Source organism: Danio rerio, chromosome 16 (genome assembly GCF_052040795.2).
Source record: "Danio rerio strain M-AB ecotype USA chromosome 16, GRCz13ab, whole genome shotgun sequence".
NCBI lineage: Eukaryota > Metazoa > Chordata > Actinopteri > Cypriniformes > Danionidae > Danio > Danio rerio.
The window spans coordinates 43,012,367-43,032,500 of NC_141036.1; the positions used below are offsets into that span (position 1 = coordinate 43,012,367).

General features: G+C 38.5%; 2 protein-coding genes across 17 annotated transcripts in view; both read right to left on the reverse strand.

Annotated features, from left to right (window-relative positions):
- tsnare1 (T-SNARE Domain Containing 1) overlaps positions 1–20,134 on the reverse strand; it is a 506,388-nt gene that overhangs the window by 328,637 nt on the left and 157,617 nt on the right. For all 15 annotated transcript variants that reach the window (XR_015510177.1, XM_087284985.1, XM_087284980.1 and 12 more), the window contains one exon: positions 14,513–14,668. Coding sequence is in view for 14 of the 15 variants with exons in the window: in XM_087284985.1 (XP_087141111.1) it covers positions 14,513–14,668 (156 nt within the window). In the remaining variant the exon portion in view is untranslated. The remainder of the gene's footprint in view (positions 1–14,512; positions 14,669–20,134) is intronic.
- LOC110437994 (uncharacterized) lies at positions 663–8,093 on the reverse strand. 2 transcript variants are annotated; one of them, XR_015511889.2, is made up of 3 exons: positions 8,010–8,093; positions 1,126–7,631; positions 663–747 (listed from the first exon to the last, which is right to left on the reverse strand). XR_015511889.2 is itself a non-coding variant. In XM_087287625.2 (2 exons), the coding sequence occupies exon 2, from the start codon at positions 7,406–7,408 to the stop codon at positions 1,307–1,309; it is 6,102 nt and encodes a 2,033-aa protein (XP_087143751.1). In that variant the 5' UTR covers positions 7,409–7,631; positions 8,010–8,093; the 3' UTR covers positions 663–1,306. The 2 variants fall into 2 exon arrangements, 1 of the variants encoding a protein (XP_087143751.1); XM_087287625.2 differs by having other exon boundaries at positions 663–7,631.

Consider the following 20,134-nt stretch of genomic DNA (forward strand, 5'->3'; position numbering starts at 1 on the left):
GAGAGATAAATGGATGAAGAGAGAGAGATACACTTGAGCGGAGTTGCATGAGGAGGAGGCACGGGTGAGGCTGAAGGTTCGGGTTGGGAAGATGCTAGACAGGAAAAGCACATTGTCATATATGATCAGCTCGGATGGGCCCGGGGCCAGAGACGTTTCTGAGTCAGAGCTCTTGAAGAACAAGTCAATGCAGAAAAGGGCTGCATAGTATACTAAAATAAAATCTGTATTGCTATATGGCTTTGGGCGATTGTCATGTCGCACAGGTCGTAATTTATTTAAATAAATTATTCTGCTCCTGGTTTTAGAGTGAAGCAAGGCATTTGCACATTTGATATTATGACCTATTTGAAAGTAAATAAATAAGTGACAGTACAATAATGTGCAATTATTTATATCTGTAAAATAATGTCTAATTTACATATATAATTGTAATTACTTGTTATTGTGTCAAAATCAAAGCTTGATAGCGATAGTGTTTAAAGAAAAGATGTAAAAATGTACAGTTAGTTTACAGTAAAATAAATATATAGTTTACCCATTTTCGTTTATTTTCTTTAATGTTATTGTAGTGAAGTCCCACTACATTCAAGATTTTTAGCTGGCTAAGGCGGCCAAATATGGATCTGATTTCGGTTAGAAAATCAAGAGTGGAGAAGAGATTCTTTCTGATGAGCATTTATTTCTGTCCTGAATATGCAGCTGAGGTATGCACTGGAGATATTGCAAAGAATGTGTGGGTATGGTCTACAAAAGGAAATAAAGAGAAATAATTTACCAAAAAATATTCATCTAACATTTGTGTCTTATTGTACTAACACAATGAGAAATATTAACTAACACAATACAAGATATACATGATACAGTCTGTATTTCCGCCTGTTATAGCAATGAAATGAACTGAAATACAACAGTAAACTAAATAACAGGGCACTATAAATCGTTATGTAAACAAACACTGGCCGCATTCGCACGTAGCATTAGTGTGGAGGGCGATGACTCAGCAAATTAGATCGGCAAATTACGGCCGAAATTAACGGGAAAAACGATCGTCAAAAACACTGAAAGTGACCAATAACATACATGACATATAATAATCAGAATCAAACATATATATGTACTCACTTGTATAACATAAACGCATTTGCAGAGCATAACCTGCGGCATAAACAGTGAATGGCATTCAGTCCGTACTGGTGTGCGTCATGTAAAAATGTCCGTGCGGGAAACAATTACTAATTTAAGTTCCTAGGACAGGCTTTCTAACACAGCCGCCCCCAATTATCTGTCAGGATAATTGTACATTTTAAGAAAGTTTGTCTGCCGTGTCAGGAACATTATCCTCTAGGTGCGGAAGGGGAATTAATCGCACAACTGGACGAGTGTAAGTTTTTTCCTTAACTTTAACTCTAACGGTACGAATTTTACCGTCAGCTCCAGGTAACGTTTCAGACACTGTTCCTACAGGCCATAAAGCACGTGGGAGTTGTGGATCAACAATAAGAACTACTTGGCCCACGGTAAGTTCCTTGCCATCCTTCCTCCACTTCTGGCGATCCTGTAAACTTGGGAGATGATGGCGGATGAAGGCAGTCCAGAAATTATCAGCCAACACCTGGCTATGTCTCCATCTGCGTCTGCCGAGCAAGTTGTTGGAGTCATACAGAACCTGAGGAAGTGAGGCATCACGTCGGCCCATAAGGAGCAGGTTGGGAGTCACTGGGTCCAAGTCTGCAACGTCAGAGGATATGTAGCCAAGTGGCTTGGAATTCAGAATGCCTTCCACCTCCACTAACAGGGTTTGCAATACTGCCTCTGGCACTGACTGCTCTCGCAGGATGACACGTAAAGCGGACTTCACCGATTTGACCTCACGCTCCCAGGTTCCCCCGAAATGAGGAGCACTTGGTGGGTTAAAGCGAAATCGAATCCTTTGCTCCGCAAGCTGCTCCTGCAGCTTTGGTGCCATGGCATTGAAGGTCTCTCGTAATTCTCGATCCCCTCCAACGAAGTTAGTGCCATTGTCACATAGCAATTCCATGGGCTTGCCTCGTCTTGCGATGAAGCGACGCAGAGAAAGCAGAAATGCATCAGTGTCTAGTTGTTCCAGTAGATCTAGATGCACGCACCTGGTTGTCATACATTTATAGAGGACTCCCCACCTCTTCTCTTGGCGACGACCAACTTTAACCGTGAAGGGGCCAAAGCAATCTACCCCTGTAGAGTAGAACGGGGGTTTGTAAAGTTGCAGTCTGCTGGATGGAAGATCAGCCATTTGGGGTGTCTGAGGTTTAGCACGCCAGAACTGACAGTCTCTACATGTGTGCTGATGTTTCCGAATTGCTTCTCTGCCTCTCAATACCCAATACTGGCGGCGCAGTTCAGCTAGGACCCGTTCGGAGCCTGGGTGAAGGAGTCGCTGATCTGTCTCCTTAATTAACAGCTTGGTGACAGGGTGGCCAGGATCCAACACAATTGGGTGGATAGAATCCAAGTCTAGGCTGTCAGTCCGACGTAATCTTCCACCTACTCGGATGAGACCTGTGGCTTCATCAAACTCAGGGGCAAGAGAGATCAAACGACTGTCAGAAGGTAGAGATTGGGCAGTCTTCAGAGCCTTGACCTCGTATGGGAACGAGTCACTTTGAGCCTGTACCAGGAGGAGTTTCTCAGCTTCAATATAGTCAGCTGCGTCACTAGAGAAGTTATTATCAGCAATAGCCGCCCCGTGCAGGGACCTAACAGTGGCCTGGACAAGTTCTTGCCATGTAGAGAACTGAGTTGGGTCTGGGAGTGAAGGGTTATTCACTGAAATAGTACCAACGAAGGCAGCTTTCTTTAATTCACTGAGTTCTGGTTCTACCGCTAGCTTGGGAATGGATGGCCATTGGTCAACGGATTTAAGGAGAAAGGATGGTCCTGAATTCCATTGGTGAGGGCCTGTTAGCTCCGCTAAAGTTAGACCCCTTGTGATATGGTCAGCCGGGTTGTTGGCCGAATCAACATACCTCCATTCAGCTGTCTCAGTGAGAGTCTGTATTTCAGCTACACGTCCTCCAACAAACACCTTGTAGCGGCAAGACTCTGCGGTCAACCAGTACAGCACAGTTGTTGAGTCAGACCAGAGAGTGACTGAATCGATGGGAAGAGTTAACTCATTTTGTATTACTTGGGCTAACTGGGCGCCGGTCAGTGCTGCACTTAGCTCCAAACGAGGCATGGATAGGCATTTTCTGGGGGCCACTCTCGATCGAGCCAAGACAAAGGTGACGGCAACATGTCCTTGATCATCAGAAGCACGTAAATAAGCCACTGACCCATACGCTCTTTCAGATGCGTCACAAAAGATGTGTAGCTCTCGAGTGACAGGAGGATTATCAGGCCAGACTGGTGTGTATAGTCGAGGGAACTGCAACTGAAGGAGTGTTGGAATTTCTCCTACCCAGGTTAACCACTTATTCCTCAGCTGTGCAGGCTCAATCAGATCATCCCAGCCCAAGTTTTGCTTCCAAAGGTCCTGAATGAGGACTTTAGCCCTTGTAGTGAACGGGATAATAAATCCTAAAGGATCATACTGACTGGCCAATGTCTTGTACATGTTCCTCATAGTAGGCTCCAATGGCTCTGCAGAACGTAAATTGTAACCCAGAGAATCATTGAGACAATTCCACCGTAGGCCAAGAGTGGGTTCTTGCAGGTCTGTACTAGCTTTGGTTAACCATCGTTCACTGTTGGTAGACAAGGCCTCTGCGGGAAGATGCTGGATCACAGATGGTACATTACAGGCCCACTGTCTTAAATCAAAGCCTCCCTCAGCCAGCAACTGACGCAGTCCATCCACAACGTCCTTAGCTTCCTTGGCTGTTGGTGTGCTGTAAAGACAGTTATCAACATAAAAGGAGTTCTCCACTATGTTAACCAACTTAGGCATGTCACCTTTGTGTCCTTGTGCATGGTGTTGGAGGGCAAAGATGGCGCAACATGGACTACAGGTAGTTCCGAAGGGAAGCACCTGCCATTCGTATATATCGGGCTCTCTATCCCTGCACATGTCCCTCCATAGGAAACGAAGCACCTGTTTGTCTTTGGGCAGCAGACGTACCTGGTGGAACATGCCTTTTATGTCACCGCTTACAGCAACAGCATGCTGCCGGAATCTCAGGAGGACTCCCAATAACGATGGTCCCAAAGTTGGTCCAGGCAGTAGCTGACTGTTCAATGACTGTCCTTGATGTTGAAAGGAACAGTTAAAGACAATCCGGTCTTTGTTGTTGTGATGTACAACGTGATGCGGAATATACCAAGACTCGTTACTCTTGTTGGCTTCCTCCGCAGTTATCTTGGCAACATATCCAGCTGCCTCCAACTTCTGGATCTCAGTGCAGTATGCTTTAGCCCTCTCCGGATCCCGTGACAGCCGGCGCTCTGTGCTGCGTAAACTGGGTAGAACTGCATCCTTTTCTGCATGGAGCAAACTCACAGGTGTCCGTCTCAGCAGGGGTGTAGCGTAGCGTTGAACACCATCCACATTTACTCTGATGGTAGAATCCTGAAGCATGTTGTAAGCTTCCTTATCTTGCTTAGACCTGGTGATTATTTTCTCATTGTACGGAAGGGTGTCAACTTGCCAGAGTCTTTCTACATGATGGATAAGTTCATCACGGGCTGGAGCTGTCATGATGTTAAGACATTGCTGCTTTCCTCGTGAGGACTGCATAGGACTCATCGGGCCTTGGAGACACCATCCGAGTTGCGTGCAGACCGCAATGGGCCCCCCTACTGGGCCTTCGCAGACAGGCTGGATGGGTGTCAGAAGGTGAGGATTGTCAGATCCAATAAGGAGCAGTGGCTTTACCCTGTCCACGGGAGGCAGTGGCAGATCCTTCAAGTGTCGATGGGCATTCTGGAGAGCAGTTACTGGGTAGTTGTGCTCTGCTAGGCACAAACCGGTTGCAGTGAATGCGTTGCATATAGCAAACTTTACCATGGGCTTTGTGACAGAGGACACCTCAAAGGAGATTGACCGCCCTTCCAGCTCTGTGTGGCACTGTTGAATTGTCTGTAGGGGAAGCAATTCAGTGGTCCCGGTTAACTTTAGCTGCCGTACTGCTGGCTGTAATACTATTGTCCTCTCTGACCCGTCGTCAAGGACTGCATGAGTTTCCATAGTGCGGTGGCCATGGTGGAGAAGGACCTTAACTACTTTCAACATAACCTTTGGTGAACGGTTAGGTCTGTCGAGGTAAACCCTGGTGGACGGCATGCTCACCATAAGTACAGCCTTGGACGTGTCATTAATAGTGTTATGTAGAACTATGAGGTGAAGTTCTTTGCAGACCTTACATGGGCGCTTAAGGTTACAGGTCTCTACTGCATGTGTCCTGCCACATCTCCAGCAACGGTTTCCCTCTTTAATCCAAGTGACAATTTGATCCGAGGTCAACTTCTTGAACTGGTCACAAGAGTTGAGGTAATGGTCCCTGTTGTCACAATGGGGGCAGTATGGTTTCAGCTTTGTATTGGGTTTCTGGGCGGCAAATCCAGGGGGAGGTGTGCCCCTCTCATTGGCCAAGAGTACTGGTGTTGCCCGCTCCTTCGGGCGAGTAGACACTGTGACCCTACCATGAGGCTTGGATAGTTCACTCTGGAACAAAGTTGCGGCTCGATTGGAGATGCGTTTTGCTTGAGATTTGATCTCTAACCAGGTGGCTAGATCAGGAAGTGTGTAGGTCCTATCGGTACCTGTTTGGAGAATCCCCCTGCTCAGGCAGTATTCAACAAAACCATCACGATAGGCAGATGGCAGTTTACTTAACAGGCGATCGACGTGAGAGCCACACATGAGCTCGTAACCATTCTGGCCCTCAAGTGTCCTTAGCATGCCCACCAACGACTGAACAGATAAGGCAAAGTTATCAAAAGCATTCGCATCACCCATTCTGATTGGTGGAGTGTTCATCATTACACCCAGCTCTGACTGGACAAGCTGTCGCGGCTGGCCATACTTGTCTTGAAGAGCCTGTAGTGCAGCTGAATAAGGACGAGGATGATACATGTAGGCTTTGGCCAGCTGCTGAGCACTGGGAAGTTTTAAGTGGCTTAATAAGACATGGTACTTGTATTGCTCACTGAGATGGTTGTGATTAGTCAACAAATTGTCCAACGCTAATTTTAGCAGGGCAAAGTCACTCTCGTTACCACTTTCAAACACTGGTAACTTAGGCTGTGGGATGCCGTAGGCCGATGCAAACAGTAGCTCTGTACCCATATGTGCAGGGTGACTGTTGTGCATGAATGGTGGTGGCTGCACATAGCTAAGGCTGGTAGGTTGCAAAACAGGTGGCGGGTGGCTGGTGATTGGAGGCTGTAACAGACGTGCATGTGCTGTCACTGGAGGTATTACAGTTTGTGGTACAGTATATGATGTAGCCAGCTGCGGGGTGGCTGTGATAGGCGGTGGTGGCATAGACTGCATGCTTGTATGTAAGGGAAGTGCAGAAGTGGACATGACTGGAGCTCTCAAATGTGGTTGGGATATCATATTTGTTGCAGATAACACAGTTCGAACTGGCATAGTTATAGGGGCAGTCTGAGATACCTTAGAGACCGACGATGAGCCTCCTTGTGGCACTGCAGTAAATGGTGCACCTTTAGACTCAGCTGTCAATTGCAGAGGTCTAAATGATGGCTGAGACACCCAGGAGTCATCAGAAATACCCTGCTCTGCATGACAAGTCTGTATTGTTGACGTCACAGCGGGTGACTGAGTAGCGGGCTGCTGGAAAGAGGATGAGAGATGAGATGAACTTATGGCTTGATCGACACATACAGGCTGAGATAGAGACAAATGGTTGCCGGGTGAGCTTGTATGGATAGGAGTGGTCGAACCAGAGTCTTTAACAAGCATAGAGGACACAAGCTTAGCTACCTCAAGCTCAGTTTCTGCTTGTTGCAGCTTACGCTGTCTTTCTAGCTGCTTTGATAAGGTTTCCTTTGCTCTGAGAGCTTCCTCTTGAACTTGCTGGGCTTCTTTAGCTTGTGCCTGTAGCCGCTGGTATTCTACATCAGCCAATGAGTCCTCTGCAACCTGCTGACGAAGACTGTCTAACTGCCTTTGTTTAATCTTCTCCTCCAATATAGCAGTCTGAACGCTGGAGAGCTCAGGTGGAAGATAAACGCCTGTGGAGGTGACAGATCGCCTACTTGTCCTGGAGTGAGAGCTTACACCGCTATGAGACGTTTTCCTCGAGCTGCTTCTTGACTTACTGGGACAGTGGGAAGAAGCTTTGGGAGGAGGGTCCTCAGTGGGTCGATAGCCAACCTCATAATCGTCCAGATGAGAAGGGAGATGAGTCTTACGTCGTGGTCTTTCCATTGTCTCTGATGCGTCATCATTTGCTGGATCCATATTGGTGTATTATTGCTCTCATCCGGCTCGAAGGACCATAAAATGTAGTGAAGTCCCACTACATTCAAGATTTTTAGCTGGCTAAGGCGGCCAAATATGGATCTGATTTCGGTTAGAAAATCAAGAGTGGAGAAGAGATTCTTTCTGATGAGCATTTATTTCTGTCCTGAATATGCAGCTGAGGTATGCACTGGAGATATTGCAAAGAATGTGTGGGTATGGTCTACAAAAGGAAATAAAGAGAAATAATTTACCAAAAAATATTCATCTAACATTTGTGTCTTATTGTACTAACACAATGAGAAATATTAACTAACACAATACAAGATATACATGATACAGTCTGTATTTCCGCCTGTTATAGCAATGAAATGAACTGAAATACAACAGTAAACTAAATAACAGGGCACTATAAATCGTTATGTAAACAAACACTGGCCGCATTCGCACGTAGCATTAGTGTGGAGGGCGATGACTCAGCAAATTAGATCGGCAAATTACGGCCGAAATTAACGGGAAAAACGATCGTCAAAAACACTGAAAGTGACCAATAACATACATGACATATAATAATCAGAATCAAACATATATATGTACTCACTTGTATAACATAAACGCATTTGCAGAGCATAACCTGCGGCATAAACAGTGAATGGCATTCAGTCCGTACTGGTGTGCGTCATGTAAAAATGTCCGTGCGGGAAACAATTACTAATTTAAGTTCCTAGGACAGGCTTTCTAACAGTTATCATTATATATTTATTTGTTGTGATATTTTCTTGTGTGTGATCCTTTAACAAAATAATAATAAATTGTTGAACTGGTAAAAATAGTAAGATTGTGAACTATGTAACACGAAAACTCAAATGGTTCTATAAAATGCAGCATATTATTCAACAAAAAAAAAAAAAGATTTATTGATATTTTTTAATTCCATAATTTTCACTCAAAGATGACTGAAAACATTTCTTGTGAATATGACAATATATTGTAAATATGTAAAAATATTTTTTATTTATTAAATATATTTATAATATAGTTGGCGTATCTGTGTGGTTTGCATGTTCTCTTTGCGTTCTTGTGTGTTTCCTTCGGGTTCTCCGGTTTTTCCCACAATCCAAAGTCATGTGGTACAGGTGAATTGGGTAGGCTAAATTGTCCATACTGTATGAGTGGGTACAGATGCTTCCTAGAGATGAGTTGCAGCTGGAAGGGCCGCTGAATAAAAGATGTGATGGATAAGTTGGCGGTTCATTCTGCTGTGGCGAAAGAAACTAAGCGAAAAGAAAATGAATGTATGAATATATATATATATATATATATATATATATATATATATATATATATATATATATATATATATATATATATATTTTTTTTTTTTTTTTTTTTTTTGGCTAGAATAAAAGCAGTTTTTATTTTTTTAAAAACCATTTTAAGGTCAAACTTATTAGCCCCTTCAAGCTATATATACTTTCTATGGTCTACAGAACAAACCATCGTTATACAATAACTTGTGTAATTACTCAAACCTGCCTGGTTAACCTAATTAGTTTAGTTAGGCCTTTAAATGTCACTTTAAGCTGTTTAGAAGTGTCTTGAAAAACATCTAGTCAAATATTATTTACAGTCATCGGAATGAACCACCACAATTAACAGATTTATGTATTTTTAATTTTAGATGGTTTGTGTAATGTGTTTTACGTTTGGTAAAATAATATGTAAATGCATCTTTAGTGATTGTCCCAATAGGTGGATTTTGTCTTGTGCCAATAGGTGGATTTTGAGTTTTTTGCAACAACAAAAAAGCGTGAAAAGTGAATTTAGCTGGTTTTGACGCCATAGAAAATGTACCTTTTTATATAAATATATTCATTCATTCATTTTATTATTTATCATTTTATAATTTGGGGTCGCCACAGCGGAATGAACCGCCAACTTATCCGGCATATGTTTTACACAGCGGATTCTCTTCCAACTGCAACCCATCACAGGAAAACACCCATACACCACACTCATTTACACACATAAACTACAATTTAGCTTACCTAATTCACCTACAGCACATATTTTCACCTACAATTTGTTTGTTTGTGGGGGACCACCCAGAAGAAACCCACGCAAACACCGGGAGAACATAAACTCCACACAGAAATATATATACAGTTGAAGTCAGAATTATTAGCCCCCTTCACATTTTTTCTTCCTTTTTAAATATTTTTCAGATGTTTTTTAACAGACAGAGCAAGGAAATTATTACAGTATGTCTGATAATAAGTTTTCTTCTGGAGAAACTCTTATTTGTTTTATTTCGGCTAGAATAAAAGCAGTTTTAAAATTTTTTTAACACCATTTTAAGCACAAAATATTAGCCCTTTTAAGCTATATTTTTTCTCGATAGTCAACAGAACAAACCTCTGTTATACAATAACTTGCCCAATTACCCTTACCTGCCTAGGTAACCTAATTAACCCAGTTAATCCTTTAAATGTCACTATAAGCTGTATAGAAGTGTCTTGAAAAATATCTAGTAAAATATTATTTACAGTTATCATGGCAAAGATAAAATAAATCAGTAATTAGAAATTAGTTATTAAAACTTTTATGTTTATAAATGTGTTGAAAAAAATCTGCTCTCCGTTAAACAGAAATTAGGGAAACAATAAACGAGCGGTCTAAAAATTTAGGGGGGCTAATAATTCTGACTTCAACTGTATGTATATATATATTTTTTTTTCATATATTCTATTTTTCTTTTTATATATTATAATATTTTTTATATTACAATTTTCTTGGTAATCTAGTAATTATTGTTGGTATAAATAGATTATTTTTATTGTAAATATATAAAAATATATTTTTGAGATAAAAATATAAAGGTAATTTTGAATTGGCCGAAATAATGTAAATATGGCATATGAAAGCCCAAATAAATCATATACATACAAAACAGCATTTTTTTTCAAGTAATTCACCTCACTTTATAATGATTCATTATTTCATTAAAGCTATTCAACACATGTTGTCATTTATCAATCACAGAAAAAAAAAAAATATTGCAATGTGGCATCTGAAAAAACTAAAACTCCACCAATTTCTCCATACCTAAAATAAGCTGTCAGCTTTGTTTGAGCCTTTCAGGGTTTGTCTGTGTGATAAATGTGAATTTATTAAGAAGGCTGCAGGACGCGGTATTGTTTGATGCCTGTCTGTTAACCAGATGCAGGCGCTGCATTGGCAAGTGACTTAGTATGAACTTCAGACAGGTCTTCAGGAAGAAAAAAGCCATACATCTTAATTTCAAGGCTCTTTCAAGGTTGTCATCAGTCATTAGGACGAGCGGGTCCTCTTGTTTCTCAACTCCCTGCTATTCAAACAAGAAAGATCCATTCATTTTGACATGCCATCTGCATGAGTCGCTTTCTGTCCAGCCCTGTACATAATCATGATGGGCTGACATTTATTTCATATTCACTTTTGTCTTTGAACACCTTAGATCAAAGAAAAACCAGCACAAGGTGCACGTCCAAAACAAATGGCTTTGAAATTGGACCAAACGGATGCCAAAGAACAACAAAATGACCCCATCATCACAGGTTCACATCTGTTCAAAAGCACATCTGGAGAAAAACAGCTGTTTTGCTACAGACGAGACATGCTTTAGTTGAGCAACGTGATGCTGTTTTGCAGTGGTGTATGAAAAGCCTGCTGTTTGCGTGCGCGACTAGACAGCTAAATAAACCAAAGCACAGAGTCTCAGGAAAATTGCCCTGAAAGCTTCAGTAAAAAAGACAGTTGCTGAAGATGATGGTGAGTACAGAAGGAATGCAGGCCAGAGGGTTCTGTTTGTATGGATGCAGTGCCATTTTCTCCAATCATCATGTTTGTTCTTCTCAAGTGTGTCTGGATTTCTGAATAAAAGGACAATGCAGGGCACCAAACAACTGTATAGACTGATGACAAACATCTACATTGTTTTTGAGTGTTCTAAGAATACCCACTGATCCTTCGTCAGTGTATGCCTACCTTTTCAGGAGCACTGGATCTGGAATTTTCCCATTTCTTTATCTATTTATTAATTTATTTTATCCCCATATACAAATTTAAACAAGCTTTCTGGTGAATCACAACATTGCAAAATGTAGTAACACTTCAGTTGGTTAATATATTTGCTGTTTGTTAGTATTTACAAAGCACATTAAAGAATTTGGTTGTGTACCAAAACCTGATGCCATTATGATAACAGTACATATGTAATTGGTAAGCCCCTCAACAAGTCAGCATATGAATTTCGTTGCCTAATTTCATTGCCACTGGTGCAGTGACAAAGACGTAAGAGGCATCAAGGCGTACAACAAAGGCCCACATAGGTATGTGTTGGGTCACACCATCTTTAAACTTTTAATTCTAAACATTTATGGGGGATATGTATGGGGTTTCATTTGTGCCAAAATTCCCATGACAGCTATGTACTTCACATTTGTCTTTGTCTACTTTCACTGCCCGCATGTTAGCATTATTGACGTACATGTTGTCTGTTGATATCATCTTTATCTGTCGTCCAGTTGGTTTTTCTCTGTTTTGTACTGTCATATTCTATGGGATATTCAGTCATCTGATCTGTTGTCCTTATTGTTGTCTATTCATCTTTACTGTCCGTTACCCTACCGTTGTATGCTGTTGTTCTTATGGGCGTCTGTTCTTTCATCCTAACAGTCGTCTATGCTGTCGTTATATTGTCATCCGTACTGTCGTCTATGCTGTCGTCTTTATACTGACATCTAATCCAATCATCCTTTTGTTGACTTGTTCTGTTATCTGTAGTAGTTATGATCCATTATCTCGCTGCACGATTGCTATCGTTATGTAAATTGTCATATGTGAGCAAGGCATATACGATAATAAAGAGTTTTTTCTAAAAAGTACACCAGTGTCGTATTTGTTGGCTGTTTGCTATTGAAGGAGCAGCAGAGACTATGGGACTTTGTCAGACTTTGACAGGGACTTTGTCAGTACCTTTTATAGTTCAAATAGACCAGTTTCTTCTTCCTCCGGTTTATAACATGTAAGTCTCATTAAAATTGTTGCCTTGTTTTGTGTCGTTTGCAAAATATGTGTTTAATTGTGTGTTATAAGTTGAAATCGCCCTGTGCGTCTTGTAATCACATATCAATTATAGATCAGTGCTTGTACTGTACCTCTCAGGTTAAATCTGTATAGGGCTGTTCACATATCACGTCCAAAACCACGTTAAAAACGTGACGCGTGCTTCTTCCTTTACTGATTTAAATGCGTTTCTGAACTGGCGATCCTCTGCTGTTTGCCTTTGCAATGACCACCATCAGCTGTTCCTTCACACAGGTGGCGCGGTCAATTTTCAAAATAGTTTAAATTTTGCCACTGTGTGGATAATACTGAATGCGTGTCGTTGTTATTACTTGGGGTAAGGATTAAGAGGAGTGTGATATGACTGCATATTAACTGCATTGCTTTATTGTATTCCTGCACTGGGCTCTCACATACTTTGTGCTACGTCATACTGTAGCCATTGTGGGCATTTCTGTCTGTCTTGTGCTGAGCACAGTCGAACCAATCACCACAGATTAGCTTCGCACTTAGGAGGGGTTTGGGAACAAATGAATCGCTGAACGATTCATATGGGAATCATTGGGATAATTGGGTAAAAATAAATGCTTATTATAAGGCAATGAAAGCGTTTTTGAACTTGCACGCATATCATCATGTTGTTGGAGACCCCTAAAACCAAAATATGACCTTTTTAATGCAAAAAAGGGGTTCTTTAACAACACTCTTCCACTAGTCCTTGCTTCATATTCTCAACCAATGCCTCAGTTTGTCATGGGTCATGAACAATATGTTGCTAAATAAAAGTGAAACTGCTGAAATGCAGTTAAAGTCAAAACATTAAAAATGAAACACCCAAAATTACATAAAACTCTGGAGAAAACGTTGGATAGCGTGGTGACAATGATGTTAATTGATCTATGTGCTGTAACAAGTAAAACGGAATCATAACAACATTCAAAACAAAAAGGAACATTCAAAAAGCAACTCATGTAAACATTTCATCATATTATTGTCCTATTCACATTAAGGCAAATAATTAGATTACTGATGTCCATGTAAACAAAGTAAAAAAAAAAAAAAAAAGAGGGTATTCCCTGATTTTAAAGACAGCTTTTCGACAGGTTATTAGTGAGCTAATGTAATCTTAATTGTATAATGCAAAATCCTAAATCGTTTTAAAATTATTGATTTAGCACCAATATCGAAATAACCCCAAACAATACCAACCCCTAATAAAGACTGTGTACAAAATGGTTTAATGAGGGAAAGAACTACAACTATCTGTACTATGAAGCATTAAGAAAGAAACAGCAGAAAAATCAATAACCTCAGAGTATACAAGAGTTATGATTTTGAAGTTGATCCGTTATTAATGAAGATTTTCATTTATTCATTTGTTCTTTCGTTCGTTCATTCAAACCTGATTATTGCACTCAGTTTTGTTTTAGGATAACATTATATATTTTTAAGATACAATTATTTGGTACAAACCTGTTGAAATACTTAGACATTATATGCAGTAAAATTCTGAACTGGCTGTTTTGTTTTATTTTACAGTGCACAAAATCACTGTGTTAACTATATTTTAATCTGAAGCTTTATTGAGCACATTAAACATTGTGCAAATTCAATCTTATATATAAAAACATATATAAAAATAACATTTCTAGGTAACACTTTAGTATAGGTCACAATTTCAAGTATTAACAAACCAATAACTAACACTACTGGCTTAATAAACTATTAATTGGCTGTTCATTAACAGTTATAAATATAGAATTAGATTTAGGGATTGTGTAGGATTAGGGATGCAGAATGGGATCATTCAAAGTTAATATGCTTAGGTAGGTATTAAGCCAGTTATTAATAGCATTTATTGTAACCTAAACTAAAGTGTAACTCATTTCTCTAAATTAGGAAAATAAATGCTCAGTAATAAAAAGAAGATAATAAGGGGATGGGTGGAGCTTATTAATGCAGTCAGGTCTTCAGTGTGTGTGGTTACAGATCTCTTACCTCAATCTGCAGAAGAGCCTCTTCTCTCTGTCTCAGGATCTCCACATCTTCTTCACTGATCTCTGACAGGAACGCTTGTACATCTCCCTCAGTGCTCTCACCTGCTCCGAATAGCGGCCCCTCTTCAACCAACTCACTGAATGGAGTCTGGACGCTCTATCCACACAAACACAAATAGAGATTTTTATAAGATAGACATTTTTTTTTAATAATACACACATTATTCAGCAGAACCAGCAACTTCAACTTTAACTTGTCTTATTGTCAATAATTATCAATAAATCAGTTATATAAACGCGCACACACACACACACAGACACACACACAGACACACACACACACAGACACACACACACACACACACACACACACACACACACACACACACACACACACACACACACACACACACACACACACACACACACACACACACACACACACACACACACACACACACACACACACACACACACACACACACACACACAAACAATGGCCTCTTATGGTCCAAATCCTTGGGCACAGGATATGTTTTAACATGCATTTATTGAGTTGACAAACTTAAAATACAAACCAGGAAATTTGTTTGTCAAATTTTATATATATTTTTTTACAAATATTCTAATATTTTTTTTTTTATTTTTTTATTTAATTATTTATTCACTTAACACTGGAACTATCAGATTTCTATAACTTTTAAAATGGCCATAGATAGCATTTTGACCTTTCATATTATACTTAAAACTTTTGTCACATCATACAGTATTTACTTTATTTAAGTTGAATGTCTGCCATCATTTGTTTGTTTGTTTGTTTGTTTGTTTGTTTGTTTGTTTGTTTGTTTGTTTTTTTGTAATATATGTGTTCGGGTTACTAGATTATGTCTATAACTACTACAACGTCCATAGCAGTCATTCTGACCATTCATGTAAGAATGCTCCGAACTGAATCCTTGCCATATTTACATTCGGAGCTTCTATTAGTATTTTAAAATTAGAAATTGAATGTCTGTCCTCATCTTTTATGAAGTCACTACCCTAAACAAATATATATTTTTTTGGGATATTAATAGTGTTCGAGTTACTAGACCACGTCTAGTAATATTTTAGCTATAAGATGTTTTGCAGGGTTTCTGCAGGTTTCACCAAGTCAAATTTAACACTTTTTAAGACCTTTTTATGACCACAATGAATTATATTTTAGACTTATATAGGGCTTAACGCTAAGGAATGTTTAAATGGCCCAGCAGAATTTTTGTCTTGTCAAATAAAAATAAAATAAAAACTAATTCTAGTAAGTTATTTCTTAGCCACATATTTATATATATATATATATAAAAGAATGTCAGAACAAAACAAAACAAGCAGACACTAGTTTAAGAAGTAGTATACATACAAAAAAAAAAAACACTTTAAAAATGGAAACTTAAGTAAACAAAATGTATGCATTTACATGAGCTGTAATAGTATTAGTTGTTATTGAGATGTATTGTTGGTGACTGGATGAATATGTAGCTTTACATAAAGGAAAATTACGACTTGTTTAAAATGATTTAAGACCTAAAAGACAATTTATCTGTGAATTTAAGAAATTTAGTTTATGAAATGTAAAACATTTTAAGACTTTAAGACCCAGCGGATACCCTGTTTAAGTTGTTTCTAGGAACACGTATTCAAAGGCATAGGAAAAAGAAGCAGACACTGAAATGCATGTGGTCAATTTGGCCATTATGGCCATTCAAGGTAGCGATACAGAATTTATTTGTGTTTTGTAATTTACAAAAAAATATATATGAAATGGGGCGTCAAGGTGGCACAGTGGGTAGCACAATCGCCTTACAGCAAGAAAGTAATCCGAACCTCGGCTGGGTCAGTTGGCATTTCTGTCTGAAGTTTGCATGTTCTCCCCGTTTCTTGTGGGTTTCCTTCAAGTGCTCTGGTTTCCCCCATAGTCCAAATTCATTTATTTCCTCAAAATTTTACACACAATACTCCATAACTATGACAATGTGGAATGTACCCCATGACAATGTAAAAAAAATATATATAATGATAATTGTTGCTAATTTATTAAAAATAAAAAAAAACCTGAAAAATCACATGTAAGTAAGTATTCAAAGCCTTTGCTCAATACTTTGTGAAAGCACCTTTGGCAGCAATTACAGGTTTTTTGAATATGATGTCACAAGCTTGGCACACCTGTCTTTGAGAATTTTTGCCGATTCCTCTTTGCAGTACCTCTCAAGCTCTATCAGGTTTGATTAAAAAAAAAGCTATTTTCAGATCTCTTCAGCGATGTTCAATAGGATATATGTCTGGGCTCTGGCTGGGCCACGCAAAGACATTTACAGAGTTGTTGTGAAGCTACTTCATTGATATTTTGGCAATGTGCTTTGGGTCATTGTGGGTCATTCGGCAATCCTTGTACTTTCCAAACATATTCCAGATGCACTGAAGTTATATTGGTTTTATTTTAACAAAATTATAAAATTACAACATTTTAAAGTGGTTAATATGTACATAAAAATGTGATTAAAACATTCAACACTATTCAACATTTTTATACTTAAACGTTTGTATGTGGTAATAGCAGAATAAGCAAAATAACGGAATACAGGCTGCTGAGGCAGTACAAAATAATGCACACATTTTTTGCCATGTCCCTATTGACCTCAGTTGATCTTTTTTTTTTTTTTTTAGCTTATATAAAATAAAACATTTACTTAAAAATGACTTCTTTCAAGATTAATTAGTATTACTAATACAAAATTAGACTCTATGAACATACTGTAAACACTAAAGCCCAAATCCTGACGCCAGAAGCACCTCTACTTAGATCAGAGCATTGGAGACACTAACATCTACACAAGCCATGAAACAACTGTTAGTAAACATCTTATATAATGGCAAAGCAGTGACGTTGCTATGCTGTGAACAGAACCCAATGATAATGACTCTGCAGAAGACAAATGGCCGTCTCTGTTAGTCGTTCAGCTTGAATTCTCCATCAGCCTGAAGGTTGAGGAGGTAGGAGTTGGTCACTTAGCGAGGGCCACATTGATCTGCTAATTTCTCAACTTGCATATGCATGACATCGATAAAGGCCCGAGGCGTGCTATTATTTTCTTTTTTTGCAATGTGTTGGATGACTCATTGTGTTATTCCCTATCAGAATTAGCACATCCAATGCATCTCTATCCAGCATAATGGTGTTTCGAAGTGCATCTTCTGCTTTGCACAGTTGCTGTCGTCCCACTCACAGAGGATATTATTGTCTGCGAGGTCAGAGAGTGGATTGTAGGGGGTTTTCTCATCCGCTAGCAACATAAATGATCAACTCATCTGTATTTTACAGCTTGGATGGAGAGTTTGAAGTTTAGACTCAAGCTGAATCCGTTCTGCATTTAATTATACCGTATTTGAATGAACTTTTTACCTTATTTAAAATGAGTATGTTATGTTTCTTATCTTTATCATTTGTATCAATGTCATTCTAATCATGTATCAATCTTTTTACCAAGTACAATAAAGATACAGGCAGGGCATACACTATTTTGCCAGAGGCCAGTGACTAAAAATTTACCATGCACCTACATTATCATTATTATTATTATTATTATTATTATTATTATTATTATTATTATTATTATTATTATTATTATTATTAATAATAATAAAAATAATAAAATAAAAATAATGGTTTTGTAATAGTTTTCATTTATAATAATAATAATAATAATAATAATAATAATAATAATAATAGTAATAATAATAATAATGGTTGTGTAATCATTTTGATTAATAATAATAATAATAATAATAATAATAATAATAATAATAATAATAATTATTATTATTATTATTATTATTATTATTACTAGTAATATTATTATTATTAATATTAATTATTATTGTTGTTATTGTTGTTGTCATTGTTGTTGTTATTATTATTAATAAAAATCTAAACAATTACAAAACCTTCGATGTTTGTCTATTTGACTGCAAAAATGTTTACATATATTATTTCATTACTAATAATAATACTGCCACTACTACTATCTCCATGGCTGATACCAATGACTGTAAAAAATATGGACGACGCGACAGCCCCTTTTGCCATTGAACGCCTTGAGGGCAAAACGCCTGCTTGACGGGCACAAACTGTCGCAAAAGACTGCTGAAATTGGAGCCAGACATGCGCAGAAGGACTGTCTGATGGAGCCAGAGGAGGAGCCGCGATAATGAGCGGAGTCGAGCTTCCAACCAAACGCTTTATGTAAAATCAACCACGCCCCCCGAACTTCTCACTCGACTGCCGGTGTCTGCACTATAACAAACGCTCACTGATGTAAATAGAAGCACTTACATTAAAAAAACACAATAATATACAGTTTAAAAACGGTGTGATGTAAGCTGTTAAACTTTAATAAAAGCAATACATGGTGGACTGCAGAAATAAACGATCTTTTATACACTCTAGCCTGAATATGAGCACAAATAATATATTCTTTTATTGTTATATTTGTTGTTGGTATTTGTTATCTTCATAGGGGTAGAAATAACACTTGTAAAATATGAACAATAACATATACACAACACATACATTTTTAGAAAGGTTTTTATTTTTAATTAGCCATCAACAGAACCCAAAATATAGCCTACACACCATAACGATTTACCATGCGGGAACAATCGTGCGTTTAGAAGATAAATACAGCAAGATTACTAAATATCAACAGGATATTTACACATCCCAACCCTGCAATTTGTCAATTTGTGCAAAAAAACTTTGCACTATTAATACAACGTCTATCTGCTGTAACATCACTAGTATATTGTTTATTCATTTTCGCTTGAATTGTTTATTTATTTAATTTTTTTGCCTCCGTTTTCATTTGGTTTATTCGATGCCTTCATTATATCTGGCAACGAGGAATTTACATTCTTTTTAATGTTAGCTGGAGTGTTCAAATAAAACGCCAACAGTAAATGATGTAAATAAATAATATCTAACATTTACAGCTCTATTAGGTTATATAAGATTCGGTTTCAAGAACCTTATAATGATTTATAACAGCAAATTCAGTAGATCACTTAATAACATGCCAAAACTTAAAATGCAGAGACGTCCTATAAAGCAAGTTCAAATAACCTTACAGGAGATCAACGTGGAGATTATTATTTAAACACAAAGAGAATTACTGCTAAGGATCTCCTGTATACCCCGTACTTAAATGGGTTTATTTTATTGTGCAGTTTTATTGTCATTTTCGTATTTATTATTATTATTATTTAATACTTGTGCAATCGATACAGGTTTATTGTTATTTATTTTGTCCTTTATTTAAATAATTGCTATGCTGTTTGCATCTTTATTCAAAGGTTAAACTCAGTGATACACTTTGCGTTCACATAGTAGCATGCGTTTGTTGTTATATCAACAAAAATGGGTGTAATAACGTTAACAAATGTGAGGGTTTTATATAATGAAGATTCAATCGCGCCAGCTCCGGGCATCAGCGCATAACCTAGTCGCGGCGTCGCGGGCTGATTCCGGCTCGCATGCGGCAGCGCCTGCTCGCTCGGCCGCCGCATCTGGCTCAATTGACTCAGGCTGGAA